The following is a 22,109-nucleotide window of genomic DNA, read 5'->3' on the forward strand; positions in this document are numbered from 1 at the left end:
TTGAAACATTTGTTGTACCATATTTTATATGGAATTTGATTTCATTTATGCATTAGACAAATTCGATTATCCTTGTTCATTTGAAAATGAATATTAAATTTGTTCCATTATTTAAAATTGGTTGGTTCTGGTTCTTTATCATGATACAATATTCTTTATTATTTGGATGTTATTGCTTCAAGTAGTTATCTTGACAGTGATACTTCAAATTTCATCAAATGATCATCTTGTTTGTTTTTAGATGAATTTGGAAGATGATTATGTGTACCATAAATTTTGTGAGAGTAAACATATTTTTTCGATTTTATATGTTGATGACATTCTACTTGCTAGCAACGATATAAAGTTGTTGCACGACACAAGTAAATTTCCAACTAAGAATTTTGAGATGACAGATTTTATTGATGCATTTTGTACTAGGTATCCATATACATCGTAATCTCTATCGATCTATTCTTGGATTATCTCAGAAATGTTATATCAAGAAAGTTCTCAAGCGATATGAATTGTAAACCAATGAATAATCATGTGACTAAGGGAGACAAATTTAGTCTCAAACAATACTCCAAGTGTCACGCCCCGAGACCGGGGTTAGTCGACACCGGCGTTGTTCAACAATCACATAATCGCCAAACAACAAGCCTCGTAGTTCAGTATAAACCAAAACCAGTCTATTTCATAATTAACTCAAAATAATCTTGTCTTACAGTGATAAATTCCAAAACGAAATAAAATGTGCGGAAGCGATATACAACTTGAATCGAAACTTAGGAAAAACATAAGTGAGAAATCTTCATATCTCGAAACTTCATATCCAACTCCAAAACACGTCTTATTCATCCTTGTCTACTTGATCTTCATTCTCATCTGGGGAGAAATGTAAGGGGTGAGTGTTTGGGAAACACTCAGCAAGTGGGGGCCGATCGATTATCACAAATACATATAAATATAATTTAAAACCCATATTGCAACTGATTTTTTTCAAAACGTAGTATCTCATATCAGATCAGAATCGGAATTGAAATGTGAAACAGAGATTATCAGACAATTCAGAACAGAACGAATCAGAACAAATGAAAACACTGTTATTCATCTCGTTTTCCATGGTCAAATTGTCCCCAGTATGTTAGTCCTCTAAGGGGTGAGGCCAAAACACAGTTTTATACCCACTGATGGGGGCCGGAACACAGTTTTATACCCACTGATGAGGGCCGAAACACAGTTTTATACCCACTGATGAGGGCCGAAACACAGTTTTATACCCACTGATGGGGGCCATATAAATTTACAATCGTCGTTCCATATCCCACTCGAATCATAACAGTGCACCACAGAATCAAATGTATCAAACAACATTTATCGGACTTTTTGAAAGAACTCAGCAGAATCAAAGAACATCGGAAGTAGAAGAAGATATCGTACATCGATCGAGATTTTATAAAATATATAATAGCATTTTCCGTAAATGATTTGACACGCATAGACGTATGTCATGAAATACTTATACAAAGTTTAAGTTACAAAGAAATACATAGCAAAAGCCCACTTGCCTGATTTCGTTTGGATTAAGGCGCTAGAAGGACATGCTAAAAGAACTTCGTTCGAACAAGGTTGCGGTAGAGCTTCGACTAGGCTGCTGCAAATGCTAAATTTCGAATTCTTGAAGTTATGGGGAGGGAGTTTGCTTCTTATATAGGCTTGAATAATCAACTATAAAGGTAAGCCCGTATCATTCCAAGAATGTCGCTGATTGCTTAATCAACGCGATGATTGCACTTTTCTCTCCCGAATGAACGTGGCCTCTTCTTGATTCAAGATACACACCCGAGATTCATGAGTGATTTTGGTTTTCCTAAAGTGCAAATGGAGAGTGATTTCCGCTGCATGAATCTCTTCCAAGATTGGTGCACTTCCATATGGTGATAAATGGTCAATAATGAAGAGACAATGATTATTCAAATTTTCAAGATTATGATTGTATGGAACTAAAAATTGTTGTGCCAAAAATGAGCTGAAATTTCCTATGACATATATAGATTTTCTCGTTGCAAGATTTCGGGTTTTCACATCTCCAAGAATGATTTTGAAGAAAAGAAAATGCAAAAGATTCTCTATACATCTACAGTGAGCAGTCTGATGTATGCTCAAGTTTGTACACGTCTAGAATAACGTACGTGAAAAAAATGTTGGGATGATATTTAAGTAATCTAAGAGTAGGACATTGGGGAAAAAAGACATGCAAAAGATTCTCTATGCATTTGTAATAAAGAGTCTAGTATATACTTAGGTTTGTACACATCCAGATATTACGTACGTGACATGAATATTGGGAAGATATCTAAGTAATCCAGGAGTAGAACATTGGAAAACAGTCAATAGAGTTTTACGGTATTTGCAGGGAACAAAAGATTACATGTTCATATATCAGAGGTTGGATCAGCTTGAGGTCATTATGTATACTGACTTCGATTTTGCTATATGCCAAGATAGTATGAAATCTATGTCAGAATACATATATCTCATTGCTGGAGGTGTCATTTCTCGAAAGATGTCTCTTATATCCTCTTCCACTATGATAACTGAGTTTGTAGAGTGTTATGAGGCAACCAATAATGGGATATCGCTGCAAAATTTTGTCATAGGTCTGCACATTATTGATTGAATTGAAAGCCCACTATGATTACATTGTGACAATAAATCAGCAGTCATGTATTCTAATAACAACATGAGCTCGATAAAGTCAAAATATATGTGCATCAAGTTTCTGGTTGTTACAGAAAGAATTCAGAGTTGCAAGTTGCCTATTGAACATATCGGTACAATCTCCATGATTGAACATCCGCTTACCAAGAGATTACCACCCAAACACTTTGATGAGCACAATGCTCGTATGAGCGTTATGTCAATTGATGATACTGAGTTTAGTGAGAGTTTGTTATTATAAATTTTTTTCTAGTTGTAAACATTTTCAGTTACAATTATATAAAATTATTTTCTACAGAAAAAATTTCAAGTTATATCATACTCTGATTATGATTTAAAGTTTGATCTCAATGAGTTTTAAGGAGGACCAGTTGAAAATATGCATGTTAGAATCACATTGCATGAAATTTCTATGCTACACATTTACTTACGTGTAGCCATATGTGACCATTGATGGGTCGAGTTACCTTACATTTGGGAAGACTACTTTGATCCTATGTTGATATGATTCATGGACCAGATTGATTATAGATATATTTTGGGAATGACAACAGTTTTGAGCTTATAAAGTTATTTTCACAAAATATAATATAAGGTTACACATATAACATAAGTGTAAGATTGTTGGAACGATTATATTTATATGAGTATGGACTTATATGTGAATAATTATGCGTTGTGAGTTTTCATTATAATGGCTCAGAGACAGAGAATTCAAATAAAGTTAGAAAATGTGGACTTTTTTCCCACAAATGAAAAGGCTCTTTCTCCCCTCATTTATATCCAAACATTGTTTTTTTTTTTCCTGAAAGATCACTTAGAAAATCAAACTGATTAAAGTAATTTAGAAGTTATAATTATTCAAGTGAGTTTTTGTATCAGACTGACCATAAGTTTAACTTAATCAAAGGAGACAATTTTATTCAGTCTTTGACTTCCAACAGATATCTTTTGGACAACAAATAAACTTACACAAAATTGAAAACAGAAACAAGAATGGGAAACAATACAAACGAAGGGATATTCGTGCAATGTAGATAACTTTAATTGACATTTCAACCAGTGTCATGTTCGGGCAAGACAGAAACAGTAATCTTGTCTCGAAAAATAAGATATAGTGTGTATAAATATAAATACACACAAAATTTTCACATGAAATATTTATTCAACAAGAATTTAGAATTCACAACTTAAGTTTCATGGATTTTCTATACAAACTGAATTACAACAAGTCCAGAAGACGAGGAGGATTCAGGGCTTGCATTTTCGTTTTCTGTAAGTTATTGCTTAATTCTTTTGCTGAAGAACTGTACACAGATTTTGAGTAAGATCAAGGACACGTTTATGTTCTTCTATGAAAATAGAAATTTTGCAATTTGGTGCAGTTCTGGGAGCCTTGGAAAACATAGGATTTGTGGCAAACATGTCCATTATGGTACTGTACTTCCACCATGTTATGTCCTTTGGTATTTCAACCTCGGCCAACACGCTCACCAACTTTTTAGGTTCAACTTTCTTGCTCACCATTGTGGGAGGTTTCATCTCAGACACTTATCTGAATCGACTGTACACATGCCTGATTTTTGGATTTCTTGAAATTACGGTAAAAAAAATTTACAACTCAATAATTCCTCAAGAAAAATGCACCCCTAAATTTCTTGTCAGATTATTCTTGTTTTTGGTCCACAGGGACTGCTCCTAATTACAATCCAGGCGTACTACAAGAATTCACAAGCTGATTCCGGAGAAAAATCGAGCTGTGTCAAAGGTGGTGAAGCATTCATGTTTTATACTTCTTTGTGCTTGCTAGCTTTAGGATCTGGTGGAGTGAAGGGGTCCATTGCTGCACTTGGGGCGGATCAGTTCGATCGGACGGACCCAGAATGGGCAAGGTCCGTTGCAAGCTATTTCAACTATTATCAGTTTAGTGTTACCATTGGATCACTATTAGCAGTTACAGCAGTTGTGTGGATAGCTCTGAATAAAGGTTGGCACTGGGCTTTCTTCACTGGTTTAGTAACGGCGTTCGTTGGTTTCATCGTTCTTACACTTGGAAAGCCTTTCTATATGTCCCAACCGTTAGCAAGCAGCTCCATTGTTAAGATATCACAGGTCCGAATCAATTCCACTCAACCCAAAAAGCTACTTGCGTGTAAGCAAGACAAACTCCAAGGAAACAGGGGTTCAAGACAAATTTAGGCACATTAAGTGTAGTAGAGGTGAGGTGCAAGTGCGTTCTAGAGGATAACATATCAAAATCTAAAAAAAAAACAATTTTCCAGATATACCAAAAAAAATTGCTTTATAAACTATGATGAACTATGACAATAAAATATCATTTATTAAAAAGTGAAAAGGTACTTCACTTCGGATTTCCCAACTGCCTAAAGTGCACTTTGAAACTTTTAAAGTGTACAGAGGCTCGTGCCTCATGGCCAAGGCACACACGCTCAGGTAAAGGGCCAAACTTTAGCTTCTGTGTAGGCTCAATGGTAGAGAATCACTGCACCTTCGAGCCTAGGAGCTCATCAAATTTTTGTTGATTATGATTCTGGTGTATTTTAGGTCATTATTGCTGCGATTCAGAATAGGAATCTGAAATTACCCGAAAACCCTGGCATGTTGCATGAGATTGCCAATAAAGAAAGAGATATTTCTGAAGAAAAACTTCTACACACTAGACAATTCAGGTACACTCATAGATGCCTCATAGAGGTTTTGGTTCGCTTTACTGATAATGGTGTTAAAAATCAGGTTCCTTGACAAAGCTGCTGTTCTATGGGACGGAGTGAATACTCAGCCAAGGAGAGTTTGCACGGTTACACAAGTTGAGGAAGTCAAAAAACTGATGAGGATGCTGCCTATCTTTTCCAGTACAGTTATAATGAACACATGCCTGGCACAACTGCAGACTTTCTCTGTACTCCAAGGGTACATGATGGAACCTCATTTGGCCACATTAAATATCCCAAATCCTTCCATACCGGTAATTCCCATAATGTTCATGGTTATTCTACTTCCACTCTATGAATTTTTCTTCATCCCATTAGCCCGAAGATTGACAGGCCATCCAACTGGGATAACTCAGCTCCAACGTGTAGGCGTTGGGCTTGTTCTCTCAGTCCTTTCAATGGGAATAGCTGGTTTGGTTGAGGTAAAAAGAAGGGATCAAGCTCTCAAGAATCCATTAAAGCCAATTAGTCTTTTCTGGCTTTCCTTTCAGTATGGAATCTTCGGGATAGCAGACATGTTTGTAATGGTTGGACTGATGGAATTCTTCTATAAAGAAGCTCCATCCGGAATGAGGTCTCTTTCCACTTCTTTTTCGTTGCTATCACTATCTTTTGGGTATTTCTTTAGCAGTATATTTGTTACCATCATCAATGCCATAACAGAGAAGGTTGCAACAAGTAAACAAGGCTGGCTGGAAGCAAAAGAATTGAACCATAACAAGTTGGATTATTTTTACTGGTTTTTAGCCATCCTTAGTAGCCTCAATTTTGCTATCTATCTACTATGGGCATCATGGTACGAGTACAGATCAGATGTTAAAGAAACAGATGAACAGTATTGATAATGTGTTCAGAAGTAAGGATATCCATGAGTTCTTGAACTCTGCCAGAAAATGCTAAATCCAATTTGGGGCAGCTGCAGATGGAGTTTCCTTTATTCTATTTTCTTTCTTCAATTATGTTAATAATCTACGGAAAAAAAACAATATATGGGAAGGCTGATCATTTGACATCAAGGAACAACAAGTATCAGATAATCAATAAAAAATCAGATGAAAAACTAATGAGGTAACTACTCCTATAACTGTTTTGCCCCAATCTAAGGTTTAAAAGAACGAATAGTCATCAGAAACCTCATACAACACAAAGATTTCATCCACTGCACAAAATTTGATCCTCTAATTAATAGCTACATACCTGATAACAGTTACCAAGGCCGTGTAAGCCTTGGTAATGGTGTTTTTTTTTTCCATTTTGTCCCAAATGCTAATTCGTGGTTTCTCACCAACTTCCAGAACCATCTTCAATATACACAAATTTTGGTAGTTCTGTATGAAACAAGTTTAAAATCCAGCTTGTGTTGCTCCAACAGAAACAATGATTTCAGATGTACTCTCTGCTGAGCTGCCATGCCAACTAGCTTGCTTTTGCAATCAGACCAACATTGTATCACTCTCTGATTGCCAAGAAAATCACATTCAATAGTGCTAAGTCAATCCCTTTACTTTGCTCTTTGCAATTGCGAGTGTTCGCGCTAAAATTTTAGGAAAAGAATAAGTCTGTTCTCCAAATTATACGATGTCAGAAAATAATAATCATAACATCAAATCCTATGGCGGGTGACAAAAAACGCCAACACAAGAAAAATCGCCATCGATGATCCACATATCTAAATGTTCAAGTTGCCTTTTTATTATATCCAACTTTGTTTCAGATGACCAGTATACGACTTTATTTTCTGTCCTAAATGATGTGGTTGAGTTAGCATGAACAATTCCTAAACTCAAGCCAAGGTGCAATGCATCAATGTCGTCATCCAGCTTCTCAAAGTGGCAGACCATATTCCAGATAACTGCCTCGTGTACTCTATATAGACTTACTAATATAACAGATTTATTTTTCTGAACAGATTGAAGGATAGGACCAAGATTGCGGGAACTATCCACAATTCTATTAGTAAGCACCTTTCTAAAGCAGAAATCATACCACTTTAGCTCATTCAGCGGATATAGCTAAAATCACTATAATTTTCATACACTAAGTAAGAATCTGGCCCCGCTGTTTTCCAATAATTGACACCTGGATCCCTATGAGAGATGCTCAGTGCTCTCTCATGAAGAAAATTTGTATAAATATTGAAGTACCCATGAGACTGGATAAATTTAAGAAATCAAGGAGTCCAAATTTTCTCTCCCAACTTTTTGTACCAACTGGTTGTCACCTGATTCAGCAATAATGAAAATTAAGGACAGAGAAATGAAGAAAAAAAGAGCACAGTGATAAATATAAAAGGTTACCATTCCCTCCAAAAACGGTTTCATGTTTTTGATTTATGTGCATCATGCCACAGACGGAACTCTTTCCAAGGTCTTGGGAAAAGAAGCTGGCCCCAAGTGCCAACCAGCTGATACAAGAAAATACAAGTCCCGTCATCCAATTGCATTTTGTTTCCATGTTTACCTGACCAAAGAACCATAACACGTCAGGTAAAAACTCTAACCACCACCCATACTACAAACATATCCACGGGCATAATGAGAGGTGCGGAGGACAGATGAGGCCCCTAAGAATCATTAAGTGCATTACTCATCTGATCTGTTTATTAAAGAGGGTAACATACAACATGGACCAATGAAGGCTCCGTCATGCATTGAAAACGAATTTAAAAAATCCCAGTAAGAGGATATATATTTGGAATTTTGATCTAATTACCATAGCTAAATCAGCTTCAGATGTTGAAGACTGTAAACACTACTTTTAATTTGCCTATAGTTCTAGTGGAGAAACAATATATTTAAGTAACAGCATTCTAATTCTGTTAAAACTTTCTGATCCGCTAAACTACCAAAACCCACTTCAAGTTAATGTCCTAATAAGAAACCGCAAAAGAAATTAAACAGGATAGACATTACCTGGCACAAACCTAGGCCGCTGCAGCGATGCACCGTAAATCGAAGGACTAAAATTGGAGGCATTATAGCAATAATTCATAATCACAGCCTTAAGAAACCTACCACGAGAAACAAATACAAAATATATCATTGGCAAAACGACGCGTACAATAAATAAAAAGTCAGCAAGTAGGTCAAATAGAGAACCTATAGTAGAGTGGCGAAACCTCCAGATCATCTTAAGCAAACTCTTGATCGGAGGTGGGCCACCAGGCCTCAATCCATTGCGCCAGAAGCCCAGCATTTGCCGTTCGATAATGCGTCAACTTTTCTCCATAACTCCAATCAAACCCATAGACAAAATCGAGAATCTTCCGGGAATGGTTCAATTGTCGGTCCAAATCCACAGAGACCCATTAGAGGAATCTTGCAGAAAATGATCGACGAATATGTGCAAGTGAACTTTATCGTTGATATCGTAGTGGGCTCTGGAGAGGGAGGCGAGGCAGCGGGAGAGAGATTCCACATGGTCGAAAGTGAGGACTTTGATGATGAAGGTGAAGTTTTGGTTCGGGTTCAGGTTTTGGCTGAGGTTTTGACGCAGCAGGTGTTGGATTTGGGGCTTGGGATTTGAGGGGGAGAGAGAGAAGATGAATAACATCAAGAGGGAAATGAAAAGGAGCATGAGTAGCAGAGGGATCGATTTGCGCTTGCGGGGAGCAGGGCGCCCTTGCAGCCAGTAGTTCTGCGAGTGAGAATGAACAGAGGAGGAGAAGCAATACAAAAGCATTCCAAGTTTTTTACTTCACATAGTTTAATTTCACAGTTAATATTATTTTATCTATATTTTTTTTTATCAATCATCCTCATTAAATATATTAAATAATTTTTTTATTCTATTAAAACATTTATAAAATAAAATTAAATTCTATTATATCTATTTTTTTTATCAATCTATCATCCTCATTAAATATATTAAATAATTTTTTATTCTATTAAAACATTTATTCTATTATAACATTTAAAATTAAATAAAAAATTTATTGTAAAATTTATTTTCTCAAAACCATTTTTTTTATCTATGTAAAAATACAAAATATATATAAGCTTAAATATATAAAACGGACGCTGCACAAACTTTATTACGAAGTATATTATAATCATGTCCGTTTGGGACATAATTTAACCAAAAAATATATTTTTCCTGGTTGAGTCTCTAGAACAACTTTCTTTCTTTTGCGAAAAGAAATTTCTGACATATATGTTTTCCACATAATCAAATATCAAAGTATTCAAAGAAGATCTTCATAATATATATTGATTCATATTATACATTGCAGAATTTTCATTATCAGTTTAATATAGAATTAGTAATTTTATAGTTAGTGATATTTATTATTTCATTTGTTTAAATCTTAATACTATTTCATATTAATTTATTATTTTTAATATTTGTTTCAGGATGACTGCAAATAGGTCTATAAGATTTCAGTGCCATGCATTTACGAATGCAATTTCTTATGAACTACCGATTGGTTCAGACCTTCCGAAGGCGAGTTTGAAGCTTCCGAACCCATGCAGCCTGCAAAGTAGTAACACATCCAATGAACTTTGGACACGCAAGAGTTCGAATCTTTTGAACCCTAGAATGGACCTTCGGATCTCCATCGTCTGGTGAGGTGTCAAAGCCAGCATGACACGTACGCCTGGAAGCCAGTTCAGATCTCCCAAATCCACCTATAAATAGGTCGAGAAGGATTCATTTTTCTCCTACCATTTACAAGCTTCACCCTCAAATTCTAGTGTTTTGTGATAATTTCTAACTATTTCTGAAGGCTCGACAGGTTGCAAATTGCTCTTGGAGTGTTCGGAAACGTAAGAATTGAGCCAAAAAGCTATCGTCCCCGAAGGATTGACTACGAACGAAGGTATGATCCAAGGGCCTTAATTATAATTAGGGGATAGAGTTTTAAATTATAAGCATGAATATAGAGTAATAACAATTTTTTGGTTATAATGTTTAGGCTTGGAGCGTAGGCATTTCCAACGATGGTAGAGGTACGTAAGTACTGATTGAAATATCTAGTTGAGTATGAATTCTTATGTGTGGTATTTTATTTCTTATATTAAGCATGTTTTATTATTAGTTATATATGCGACATTTCCATGTTATGTTGAGATTGAATATCCTTTGAGATATGCTTTGATCTAGTAAAGGCCACTCAACTCTGATTCTTGGACAATTGGATACTGGGAGCCACGCACTGATGCTATGACGTAGAGTCATATGGTCACCCAAGATATTTTAGGTCCAAGATTTTGATTGAGTGTGGGAGCCACCAACTAATTCGACGGAAAAACGTGCTAACAATCAAGCGCTTCTAAATTCAGCATTGATTCCAATTTGATCCTTAATCACCCGTTCGTGATTGATGCATGTACATATAGGTTTGTATATCTATACATTACGTACTAGGTGATTAGGGTAATCACATCCTTGTTTTTATCTTAGACACCATATTCCCACAAGGACAGGATCGGACATGTTTCGGGTTGGACGAGTCAAGTGGATAGAGCAATGTTTAGAGGAGATCGATGCTTCCAAAGAAGGTTTTCAGCAGCTATTATTTTCGAGTTTATTTACAAACTTCTATTTGGTTGTATAACACTTTATTAAGGTTTTACCAGTGCTGTAGCGGAGATATTACAAGTTATTTTACGAGTTCCACTTACTACAGATTTCAATATCTGATTACTCTGATGATGATTATATTTGCTTTATTTAAGCTTTATTATCACATGATATTTATTTTAGTGTAGATGTTTTGGGTAGAAGCGCTATATTTAGATGGCACTAGAGTATGCAAAGATTTTTGGGATATATGTTTTTATTTTGGGATTTAGAACTTTCCTCGGTTTCCTTCTTCCAGATGTCAGGATGAGGAAACCGCGGAGAGGGCAGTAGTCGTGATAGTGTTAGACATGGTCGTCATGAAAACGAGATTGTTCATGATCGTGAGGGCTCAAGACAGCACCACCGAGAGCATCACCATCATGAGCTTAGGGAGAACCAACGTCAGGCCCGTGTCAATGTCACATACTTTGTGAAAGTCTGATCTCCACCACATATCAGTGAGTAAGGTGTAGATCTGGCTGATGTATGGCTTGAACGCATAGAGCAGTGTTTTCACACAGTCAGGTATGGTGACGAGGAAAAGATGGAGATGCAAACTTCATGATTCAGGGGAAGGCCATAAAGTGGTAAAAGGTCACCGCGGCTACTCTGATCCAGCAGCAACATGGACAACTAAAATGGGAGCACTTCCACCTTTCCGACCACTACTTTGACAGTAATGGAAACATTTAATATATGAATCACTAATATATGTGTACAATAATGGTCAAATCAAGCATTTTTAATAAATAAATTTCGCATTTAGACGTGGAATAATAATCATGGCACTAAATAAGAATATTTATGGTATGAATCACCAATATCTAAGTAAAATTTTGGTGAAATCAAACCCTTTCAGTGAGTAACTTGAATATTGGGTAAAACCACTTTCAACGAGTAAATTGAATATTTAGATGTGGGGGATACGAACAACTAGCCTCTAGAAATTTGGCACTAATTGAATATCTAAGTACAGTTTAGGTTTAATCTTTCAATGAGTAAACTGAATGTGCTCGTCTTTAAATATCAATTTCCAAATCATTTTGAAATTACAAACCTATGAGGTATTACTTATAATGTCAACACAATTGATTCGTGGTTTCCAAAACTTTCACTAACATATACTCACATTGAGTTTGGAAATGCGTAATCGAGGTAATTTGATACTAGAGATTTCTCTACGCATACAAGAATTATTACAATTTTTTCCTTAGTCTATGAGAAACCAATATACATTCACACCGACGACACGACTCATTTCATTAATTCAAGTCACTTTATATGCATTTAGCTAGTGTGTAACTTGATATAGATAGATGAAACATGTTTGTGAAAGTATAGTAACTAAGGATCAAGTTTATTGCAAGGGAAAATTTTGTCACTTTTGTTACAATTCAGCCAAATTGTACTCAGATATTGGTGATTAATTCCGTGAATATTTTAAAATTTCTAGAGACTGTTTTTGGTAAGAGTTTGCTCTCCCAAGGAAGTAAAATCCTTCGTTAGCACGAATACCAAGATCACACAACTTTCTTTTCCATCGTTTTGGTTGCATAGGAAATGCAGTTATTTAGCTTCAGAAAATGTCGCCAGTAATGTTCACAAAATTTAGTATAACATGTAAATTTAGCTTCCAAAAATACGTTAACTCGCATCCTTTAATAAAACGCTCCATTTTGCAACCTCCTTTGTGGTTTACAAGGAGGGAATACCTCTAATCTGTTTCTTGGGTGTCCTCCTCCGTTTTCCAAACCACATCCTCAAGACAGGTTGACAGATTTTTATAGAACTGCATTCAGGAAACACCACGGTAATATTACACGGATACAGAAGGTGCTCTTTTCAAGAAATTCGACAGCAAAACTGAGCGTACCTTGTGGAACTCCAAAGTATCTCCTTTTGCCTTTCTTACCTCGACCATGTGGAAAGAAGGGGCAACTTGAAATACCTAAGCACAATGTTTGTGTTATGAACACAGAAATATCTGAAAGCTGGATTTTTTTATTCTCGTATGAAATGCAATGTAAAGCGACTGCAAATACCTCAGTAGCGACATTGAGGTTGCCTTTTCTTCCTGATTTTATATTTTGAAGGCTCATCTGAGAGTGGTAGAGAGAATGGGCCCAAAAAAGTAGCAGAAAGATCAATGAAATTTGAAAACTTTAAACTGAAACAGGTACCAAAGGAAAATTCAGTAATACCTTGTAATTCTGCTTGTGAACATCGAAACCAAGAGGCTTAACAGCTTGTTCGATTTTCTTGATTATCTCGTTGGCTGGACGCTTAGAAGTGAAACTTGTTTCCCTCATGAACTTCTGTACCATTGCCATGCCAACAAAAGATTATGTATGACGATTATATCACATTATATATTTGTATAATTTGTGCAGAGGAAACAAGAATACCAACCTGTTCTATATTGAATAGATTCCTAAGATTGAGGCCTTTTGACATGGAAATTAATGCAAATGCATTCATAGCAGCTGGCTGCTGCTCCTTTTTCTCTATTTCTAGATATTCCTGCAAATAAGAAATTCACTCATCAGTTTTTCCGATTCTGAATTTCTTGTTTGGCCGCGATGTAGTCTATGTCTGAAAAATCTTACTTCAGAATTATTAGAAAAAACTCCAACATCATCCAAGTTCATATCTTCGGCCTCATAAAAAACAGATGCTTTGTAATCTTTCTTAAACCACTCATCTTCCAGAATTTCGGAGGGCGTAATTCGCTGCAAAGCAAAAGATGATATAAACTTGAGAAAATTCTATATACTTGCATATATTGGAGTAATAAGATGACTTTTTCATTGACCGTACTTTCTCTGGATTTGGTTCAAGAATCCGAGTGATTAATTTGATGGCACCACTGGAAAACCAGGAAGGGCGAGTGAATTTTGCAGAAGATATCTGGATATGTTACGGTCAAAATGGTGAGAACTTTACAGACAAGGGAAAAAGATGCACTAAAAAAACAGCACTCACTTTTGAATATAGTTGCGTTAGATTACAATCATTGAAAGGCAAGTAACCTGCAAGCAATACAAAGAGTATGACTCCACAAGACCACATGTCTGCAGTTGCTCCATCGTAGCCTCGATCATTCAGAACCTATGAAGATATTATCACTCCCATTTCTCAGAGCATATAAGAGAAAAAAAAACAAAAGATTTATTTAAATATAATCCAGGACATGAGAGTATTGTGACTTTCTAACTTTACCTCCGGAGCAACATAATTTGGAGTTCCGCACGTTGTATGCAACAAACCGTCATCCTGTCAAATTAATCATTTTGTGTATTTGAATAATGCTTCCGTTATATGGTGCAAATGTACAGCGTAAAGCATAAACGAGTGGCAGACAATGGTAGTAAGTGACAAAAATAATCCTCCAGGGTCTCATATTCACCCTGATTTGCTGGGATAGAGCACTTAGTCCAAAATCAGAAACTTTGAGGTTTCCTTCAGTATCCAGTAGTAAGTTCTCCAGCTGCACCAGTTGGGGAAGAATAAAGCATAAGTTTATATTTTCTCATGCAGGGTCTGAAATATTGAAGTCACTTATCCAGTTAAATGTAGATAAAATATTCCGAGAGAGATGCTAAAAGGAAAGATATTCTAAAAAGCTAAGTCACCTACCTTGAGGTCTCTGTGAAAGACTCCTCTGCTATGGCAATAATCAACAGCATTAATGAGCTGCTGAAAATATTTTCTAGCTTCATCTTCTTGCATCCGACCATGTTTCACCTTCACCAATTATAAAAATAATATATCAGACAGGTTAAACAAATTATTCTGATAAATTTGACGGATGAAACGAATGGAATAAGGGTAACTCAAAAGATCAAAATCCACTGACTGTATATTCGAAAACTCTTAGTATAACCAACTGTTAGAATTTAATTCATATGTCAGAGTGGAGAGTACGAACTCTAAAACTAGCCTCTTAGATTGGAGAGCCCCTTAAACTTTTAAGTCGTGAATCCGACATGGGATTATTACATAGAAGCAAGATTTTCTACGATATAGTTTCATAAGAAGGTGAAAATGCCAAGATACGTTTGTATAGGAAGGTTTCATCTTACAATTGTATCAAAGAGCTCCCCTCCTGTGACAAATTCCATGATTATGAATATCTTGGTCTTGCTCGCCATAACCTGTTGAAAGGCAAGAATATCAGGCTAGCAGGCAACACTTGACCTTCCCGAGGAGAGGTCACTTTAAGGGTATGCATTTCTTGCAAATTTTCAGTAAAAAGTAGTCACTGATTGCAAATTCTAAGCCATAGTTAGAGATAGAGAGATGGGATTGACCTCATACAAACGAATTACATTGGGATGTTTTATCAACTTCATCGTCGCTATCTCCCGTTTGATCTGCCAAATTTTTGCATAACGTACGATTTGTTATCAAGCAAATACAGCAAGAAGAACAACTTACTTAAGAAGTCATGATTCAATAACCTGTTCAGCCATTTTGTGCTCGAGGACCATATCCTTATTAAGAATCTTTAGAGCCACGGATTGTCCAGTCTCGGAGTTCTTAGCGAGTTTCACTTTTGCAAACGAACCCCGGCCAATTGTCTCGCCAACCTCATATTTGCCAATTCTGCGCCCAACTTTGGATTGCTTCATTCTTGATTGACTTTCTATTGAATTTGCAAAAACAACATCCAATTTCATTTTTATGCCCATGAAGTTCACTTTATCAAGAAGACTTGTACACTTACCGAATCAAACACTGCTTTCAATGGGGATCATGACTAAAGAAAGAGAACAGATAATTTTTATTTATTTTTAATTAAAACAGAATCATGCACCAAAAAACAATAAATTTAACTTTTATCCAAATATAAACTCCACTCATAAAGCTCACAACTTTTTCCAACCAAACTCCAATAATTAATTTCTGCACCCACGTTTCATAATTTACACAAACACTAGTGAACCAACAAAAGCCAAGAAAATGTCGGAGATAACAAAAAATTTCCGAACAGGTAAGTTAGTCTCCATAGGACAGTCGCTTCCAGAAAACCACTTACAAGAAAGCTGGATGCTTCAAAGAATCGACAGGTTAAGATTGAGCGTGAGAATCGGAGGGATCAGGTTGGCCTCAAAGAGCCCACAAGTTCTCCATACAATATATACAAAATAATAACAGAAGGGAACATTTTTCGCGGCTTCGATGAATTTCCAGTGATGGTGATGGTTTCATAGGTTTGCGGGAGGATTCATGTTCTTCCTTCTTCAGGTTCAATCAGGGTGAAAACTTGACACGGTTGCTACACGGAGTAGGGATGGAGCCAGGCACATGGCACGGAAATTTAGACAAAAGGACAGTGAGATCATGTACCATAGATACGGCTCAAAAAACATTGGACCCATTTAGGGTTATTTTATTTTGGGTAGATTTGTGAAAAATCACATTTTTAAATTACACATATCTTCTTCAAAAATTATATTATATATCTTATTCATCTAAAATATAATTTTAAAAAAACAATTATTTCTCAAGTATCATGAAATAAGAGTAAATACTTATTTTGACATATAAAATACCTATTATGGGGTTTCAGATACTTGATTTCGCTATTTGAATACTCCAAATGTATAAAAAACACTATATTTTCGAGTAATCACTACAAATTCGGTCATTGTTGGTCTTTTCATGAAAAATGCATTATGATACTTTATTAATGTCATTTTATTTTTTTTTAAAAAAACATATATAGTTCACCACTCATCATGAAATAAGATTAGATATTTATTCTAACCTACAAAGTACCTATTTTGAAATTTCAGATGCTTAATTTGACTCTTTAAGTACTCTAAGTGTATAAGAAAATACTGGATCTTCGAGTAATTACCACAAATTTTGTAATTGTTAGTCTTTTCATTGAAATTGCGTTAGGATGACTTATTCATATCATCTAATTTTTGAAAAAACACAGTTTCTCATTAATCATGAAATTAGAAAAAATGCTTATTTTGAAGGGTTAAAGTACTTATTTTGGTGTTCCAAATATTTGATTTGGTTATTTGAAGAATACTTCAAATATGCAAGAAAATACTTGAGTTTAAAATAATATTAAGTGGTTTTTGATGACGTTATTTGTGATGCCTAAATTGGTATAAAGAGTATCTAATTAGAGTCTACAAATACATGATTTTACTCCCTAAATACTCATATCCAATTATTTGGGGATGTCAAAATGTATTTTGATAATGACATTCATGAAGTAAATATATGATACTTAAATTAACACAAATAAGACATAATTTGAGTCCATGTAATTGATTTTGTCTTTTAAATACCCAAATTCGATTATTTGATTATATCAAAATATATAATTTGAAATTAATATTGAGCGGTTTTTTATGATGATATTTATAAATTAAAGATATTGTACCTAAATTGGTACAAATAGTACCTAATTCGATCATACATATACTTGATTTTCCATTTTAAGACTCAATTTTGATTATTTTAGCATAAAAAATATAGTTTCAAGTAATATTGAGTGACTTTTGATGTGTCATTTTTGAAGTTAAAATGTGATACCTAAATTGGTACAGATATTCGAGTGTACCAATACTTGATTGTACTCTCTAAATACTAAAAGTCAATTAATTTTTTATGTCAAAATATATAGTTTGAAAGTAATATTGAGTGGTCTTTGATGATGATATTCGTGAAGTAAAAATGTGATACCTAAATTAATACAAATAATACCTAATTCGAGTCACGAAATAATTGATTGTACTCTTTAAAGACTCAAATTTGACTATTTGATGATGTTCAAAAAATATAGTTTAAAATTAATATTTTCTATGGTTTCATTCGTGAAGTAAAATGTGTTACCTGAATTGGTATAAGGGAAACTTAATTCGAGTTACAAGTTGATTTTACCCTTAAATACGCATATCCAATTATTTGGGGATTTTTGGGGATTTCAAAATGAATAGTTTGAAGTTAATATTGAGTGACATTTGATAATGACATTCGTAAAGTAAAAATTTGATGTCTAATTTAATAATAATAGTACCTAATTCGACTCCATGGATATTATCAAGTGACCTTTGGCAATGACAAAAGATATTAACTTCAAACTGTATTCTTTTTACATTCGTGAAGTTAAAATATGATGCCTAAATTAAAATGTGACATAATATTTATTTGATAATGAAATCCGTGAATTATAAATGTGATACCTAAAAATGTGACATTAAAAATGTTTAATTTTACATCCAAAATAATAGGATATGAGTATTTATGAGGTAAAATCAACTATTTTTAACTCGAATTAAGTTTTCCTTGTATCAATTTATATATCACATTTACTTCAATACCATAAAAAATATTAACTTCAAACTATATATTTTGACATCATCAAATAATCAAATTTGAGTTTCTAAATGGTAAAATCGAGTATTTCGTGACTCGAATTAGATATTATTTGTATTAATTTAGGTATCACATTTTTACTTCACGAATATCATTCATCAAAGTACACTCAATATTACCTACAAGCTATATATTTTGACATAAAAAATTAATCGAATTTTAGTATTTAGGGAGTAAAATCAAGTATTGGTACACTCGAATTATATATTATCTATATCAATTTAGGTATCACATTTTAACTTCACAAATTTAAGTAACTCAATATGACTTGAAATATTTTTTATATGCCAAAATAATCAAAATTGAGTCTTCAAATGGTAAAATCAAGTATATATAGGATCGAATTAGTTACTATTTGTACCAATTTATGTACCACATCTTTAATTCACAAATCTCATCATCAAAGGTCACTCAATATTAACTTCAAACTATATATTTTGACATCCTCAAATAATAGAATTTGAGTATTTAAATGGTAAAATCAAGTATTTGTGGACTCAAATTATGTCTTATTTGTATTAATTTAGGTATCAAATTTTTTAATTCATGATCACCAGTGCCACTCAATATTAACTTCAAACTACATTTTGACATCTCCAAATAATTGGATATGAGTATTTAAGGAGTAAAATCATGTATTTGTAGACTCTAATTATGGTAATTGCTCGAAGTTCCAGTATTTTTTTATATATATTTGGAGTATTTAAAGAGCCAAATTAAGCATCTGAAACCTCAAAATAGGTGCTTTATTTGTCAAAATAAACATTTTTTCTAATTTCATGATTAGTGAGAAACTATGTTTTCAAAAATTAGATGACATGAATAAGTCATCCTAACGCAATTTTAATGAAAAACTAACAATTACAGAATTTATTGTGATTGGTTGAAGATCCAGTATTTTCTTATACATTTGGAGTATTTAAAGAGCCAAATTAAGCATCTGGAATTCCAAAATAGGTACTTTATAGGTCAAAATAATATCTAATTTTATTTCATGATGAGTGGTGAACTATGTTTAAAAAAATGACATGAATAAGTTACCATAATGTATTTTTCATGAAAAGACCAACAATGACCAAATTTGTGGTGATTACTAGAAAATATAGTATTTTCTTATACATTTGAAGTATTCAAATAGCGAAATCAAGTATCTAAAATCCCATAATAGGTTTTTGTATGTCAAAATAAGTATTTACTCTTATTCCATGATAATTGAGAAATAAATTTTTTAAAATAATTATATTTAAAATGAAGAAGACATGTGTAATTTTTGGGGATAAAATTATATAATTTTTAAATAATAAAGGGGCAAAATTGTAACTTTGGGTTTGTGGGGAGTTAAAAATTAAATTATATCATTGTCAGGTACTGAATCTTAAAAAATTGTAGTGAGGTACTGAATTTTAATTTAAAGATTTGAAGAGGGATTTTTAACAAATTTACCCTTTTGTTTTTTAATTTTGGTTAATAATTATTATTTTATTAAAACAATGATGTATATTTCAAATATATTTGGAGAGATATTTTTTTAAAAAATAGTCGACTTAAATTATTTGATAAATTTCTCTATTTTTTTATGGAGATGAGAAATCAAATATACTTCAGAATATCATTTTGTTTAAGAAAATTAGTAGGTCAAAGTTACCTTACAATTTTTTTAGTGGGGGTGGGAAATTGTCATATTTTGTGCAAGATTTTGGTGAAAAGATGCTAGTGGTCATAAGGGCACACATTGGATGAATTGGAAACATTTATGTAAACTCAAGAGGGTGGGAGGTATAGGTAAGTTTGGTAACTTTCAACAAATCTTTGCTAGAAAAAAAAATAGAGAGTCATTCAATCACCAAATTCTTTGGTGGCTCGAGTTCTCAAAGACTGGTATTTCAAAAATTAAGATATTATGCAGACAAGAATGGGCTCAAATCTATACTATGTTTGGAGATCTATATTGTGGAGTAGAGATATCATTCAAAGGGGGCTGTGTTGGCGAGCAGGGAATGATCAGAGTATTCGGGCTTTTGCAAACCCTTGGATCCCACGATTTCATCCTTTCAGAGCAGTTTTCATCCTTCTACAGACAATCACCTTCGAGTGTCACATTTTATCTCTGGAACGGGGACTTGGAACGAGTTCATGTTTAGGCAATTCTTCTCTATACATGAGATTGATGATATCCTCAATATGCGTTGCACCGACATGGCTGTGATGATATACGATTTATGTCTGGGAACAAGAATGGTAAATATTCGGTTAAAGATGGCTAGCATATGGAGACCAGAAGCAGGGACACCCCACCATTCAATTCTCGGCAAACTCTTGGTTCTTGGTGGAGGAAGAGTTGGAAACTTCGATTACCACCGAAAGTTCGCATATTTATGTGGAAAGCATCCATAGATTTTATTCTCATATTGCAATTCATGGGGCATGTTCGCTATGCAATTTCCATTATTCATCTACTGGTCATTGTCTCATTTTCTGTTTGGCTATTAAGGATGTTTGGAAAAATACTCAATTTTGGTATTTTCTGAAAGCACATCGTGATGCTTCCTTTCTTGATTGTGCTTTATGTGTGTCAAAGAGCTTTAACCAGGAGTAATTTGAATTGTTTGTGATCTTTTGTTGGGAAATTTGGCGTGAAACATTTATTCGAAACACAAAGCTGAGGGTAAGAACAAGAAATTTAGAGTGGATTGGATTTATGCATTTCTAGATTTGGATCGTTACTCTAGATTAAAATGTGCTATCTCAGCTTGTATTTCACGAATCTCAGCAGATCACTTATGGAAACTGCCTACCACTAACTTATTTCGATTAGATGTTGATGCATGATTTGATATCAGGCCTAATAAATTCAGTGTTGGAGCGATAATTAGATATTCACATGGAGTAACTAGAGGTACCCATGCTCTTATCATCCGTAATCTAGGTAGTGTCCTTGCAGCTGAAATATTGACTATACGTTGTGGTATGGATCTGTGTCTACAGGTCGGAGTATCTTATGTTTGTATATATTCAAACTCTAAGGAGGCGGGTTGCGTAGTTTTCAATCCAAATATGGAAGCTGGTTCTTTAGGTGTATTGGCTCTTGAAGCTAATTCTATGTTATTAGTGAATCATTTTGTGTCGATCAAGCATATGCATCGCTCGCCCAATATTGTGGCATATTTTCTTGCTCATTTTATCGATTTGATGATATTGATGTTTAACTTTTTTTTAAAAAAGAAAAAGATATGACATATAATTTAATACATTTAAGATAATTTTAAATGTAATTTATAATTTAATATATAATTAATTTATATATTTAGCATAACTCATAAATGATAGTGACTCGCAACATTTTTGGTCGTACTATCGTAGCAGCGTACACCAATCACGTGTACGTGAAGTTTACATGCATGAATTACTCTATATGATGGTATTCCATAGAATGTGAAGCGTGTACGTACAGAAATTTCTCATTTATCCAAACCATTTTAGAGATTAATCTATATTTTTATATATTCTATATTTTATGTCTATCTAATTATATATATCTATATATATTAGTTTCCAATTGTTTATTTATGTAGGGATCCTTTTGATATTGTATTTGATTTAATTTAATGGCCTCAAATTGGTTCAGTGCAATGGCCCTTCCATATAGTAAAGTTTTGGATTGATTATAGATGAACTGATGTATAATTGTAAATTACGATATAATAAATA

At 34.1% G+C, this 22,109-nt stretch overlaps 2 protein-coding genes and 1 pseudogene across 4 annotated transcripts; 1 reads left to right on the top strand and 2 right to left on the bottom strand.

Annotated features, from left to right (window-relative positions):
- Window positions 1-3,739: 3,739 nt before the first annotated feature.
- Window positions 3,740-6,400, top strand: LOC140809812 (protein NRT1/ PTR FAMILY 4.3-like). The gene is made up of 5 exons (XM_073167547.1): window positions 3,740-3,978; window positions 4,089-4,306; window positions 4,393-4,815; window positions 5,269-5,393; window positions 5,458-6,400. The coding sequence occupies exons 1-5, from the start codon at window positions 3,903-3,905 to the stop codon at window positions 6,275-6,277; spliced, it is 1,662 nt and encodes a 553-aa protein (XP_073023648.1). The 5' UTR covers window positions 3,740-3,902; the 3' UTR covers window positions 6,278-6,400.
- Window positions 6,401-6,410: 10 nt separating this feature from the next.
- Window positions 6,411-9,116, bottom strand: LOC140810419 (uncharacterized; annotated as a pseudogene).
- A 3,370-nt stretch (window positions 9,117-12,486) lies between these two features.
- Window positions 12,487-16,263, bottom strand: LOC140809741 (CBL-interacting serine/threonine-protein kinase 3-like). 3 transcript variants are annotated; one of them, XM_073167459.1, is made up of 15 exons: window positions 16,039-16,263; window positions 15,461-15,645; window positions 15,311-15,373; window positions 15,083-15,154; window positions 14,637-14,744; window positions 14,407-14,487; window positions 14,220-14,273; window positions 13,983-14,108; window positions 13,818-13,907; window positions 13,607-13,729; window positions 13,410-13,520; window positions 13,202-13,315; window positions 13,043-13,099; window positions 12,874-12,948; window positions 12,487-12,789 (listed from the first exon to the last, which is right to left on the bottom strand). In XM_073167459.1, exons 2-15 carry the CDS (start codon window positions 15,629-15,631, stop codon window positions 12,715-12,717), a joined length of 1,320 nt encoding a protein of 439 aa, XP_073023560.1. In that variant the 5' UTR covers window positions 15,632-15,645; window positions 16,039-16,263; the 3' UTR covers window positions 12,487-12,714. The 3 variants fall into 3 exon arrangements, with proteins under 3 accessions (XP_073023560.1, XP_073023559.1, XP_073023561.1); XM_073167458.1 differs by having other exon boundaries at window positions 15,461-15,759; window positions 16,039-16,236; XM_073167460.1 differs by lacking the exon at window positions 15,083-15,154 and having other exon boundaries at window positions 15,461-15,759; window positions 16,039-16,243.
- Between the last annotated feature and the right edge of the window lie 5,846 nt (window positions 16,264-22,109).

Source organism: Primulina eburnea, chromosome 13 (genome assembly GCF_022965805.1).
Source record: "Primulina eburnea isolate SZY01 chromosome 13, ASM2296580v1, whole genome shotgun sequence".
NCBI classification, from domain to species: Eukaryota; Viridiplantae; Streptophyta; class Magnoliopsida; order Lamiales; family Gesneriaceae; genus Primulina; species Primulina eburnea.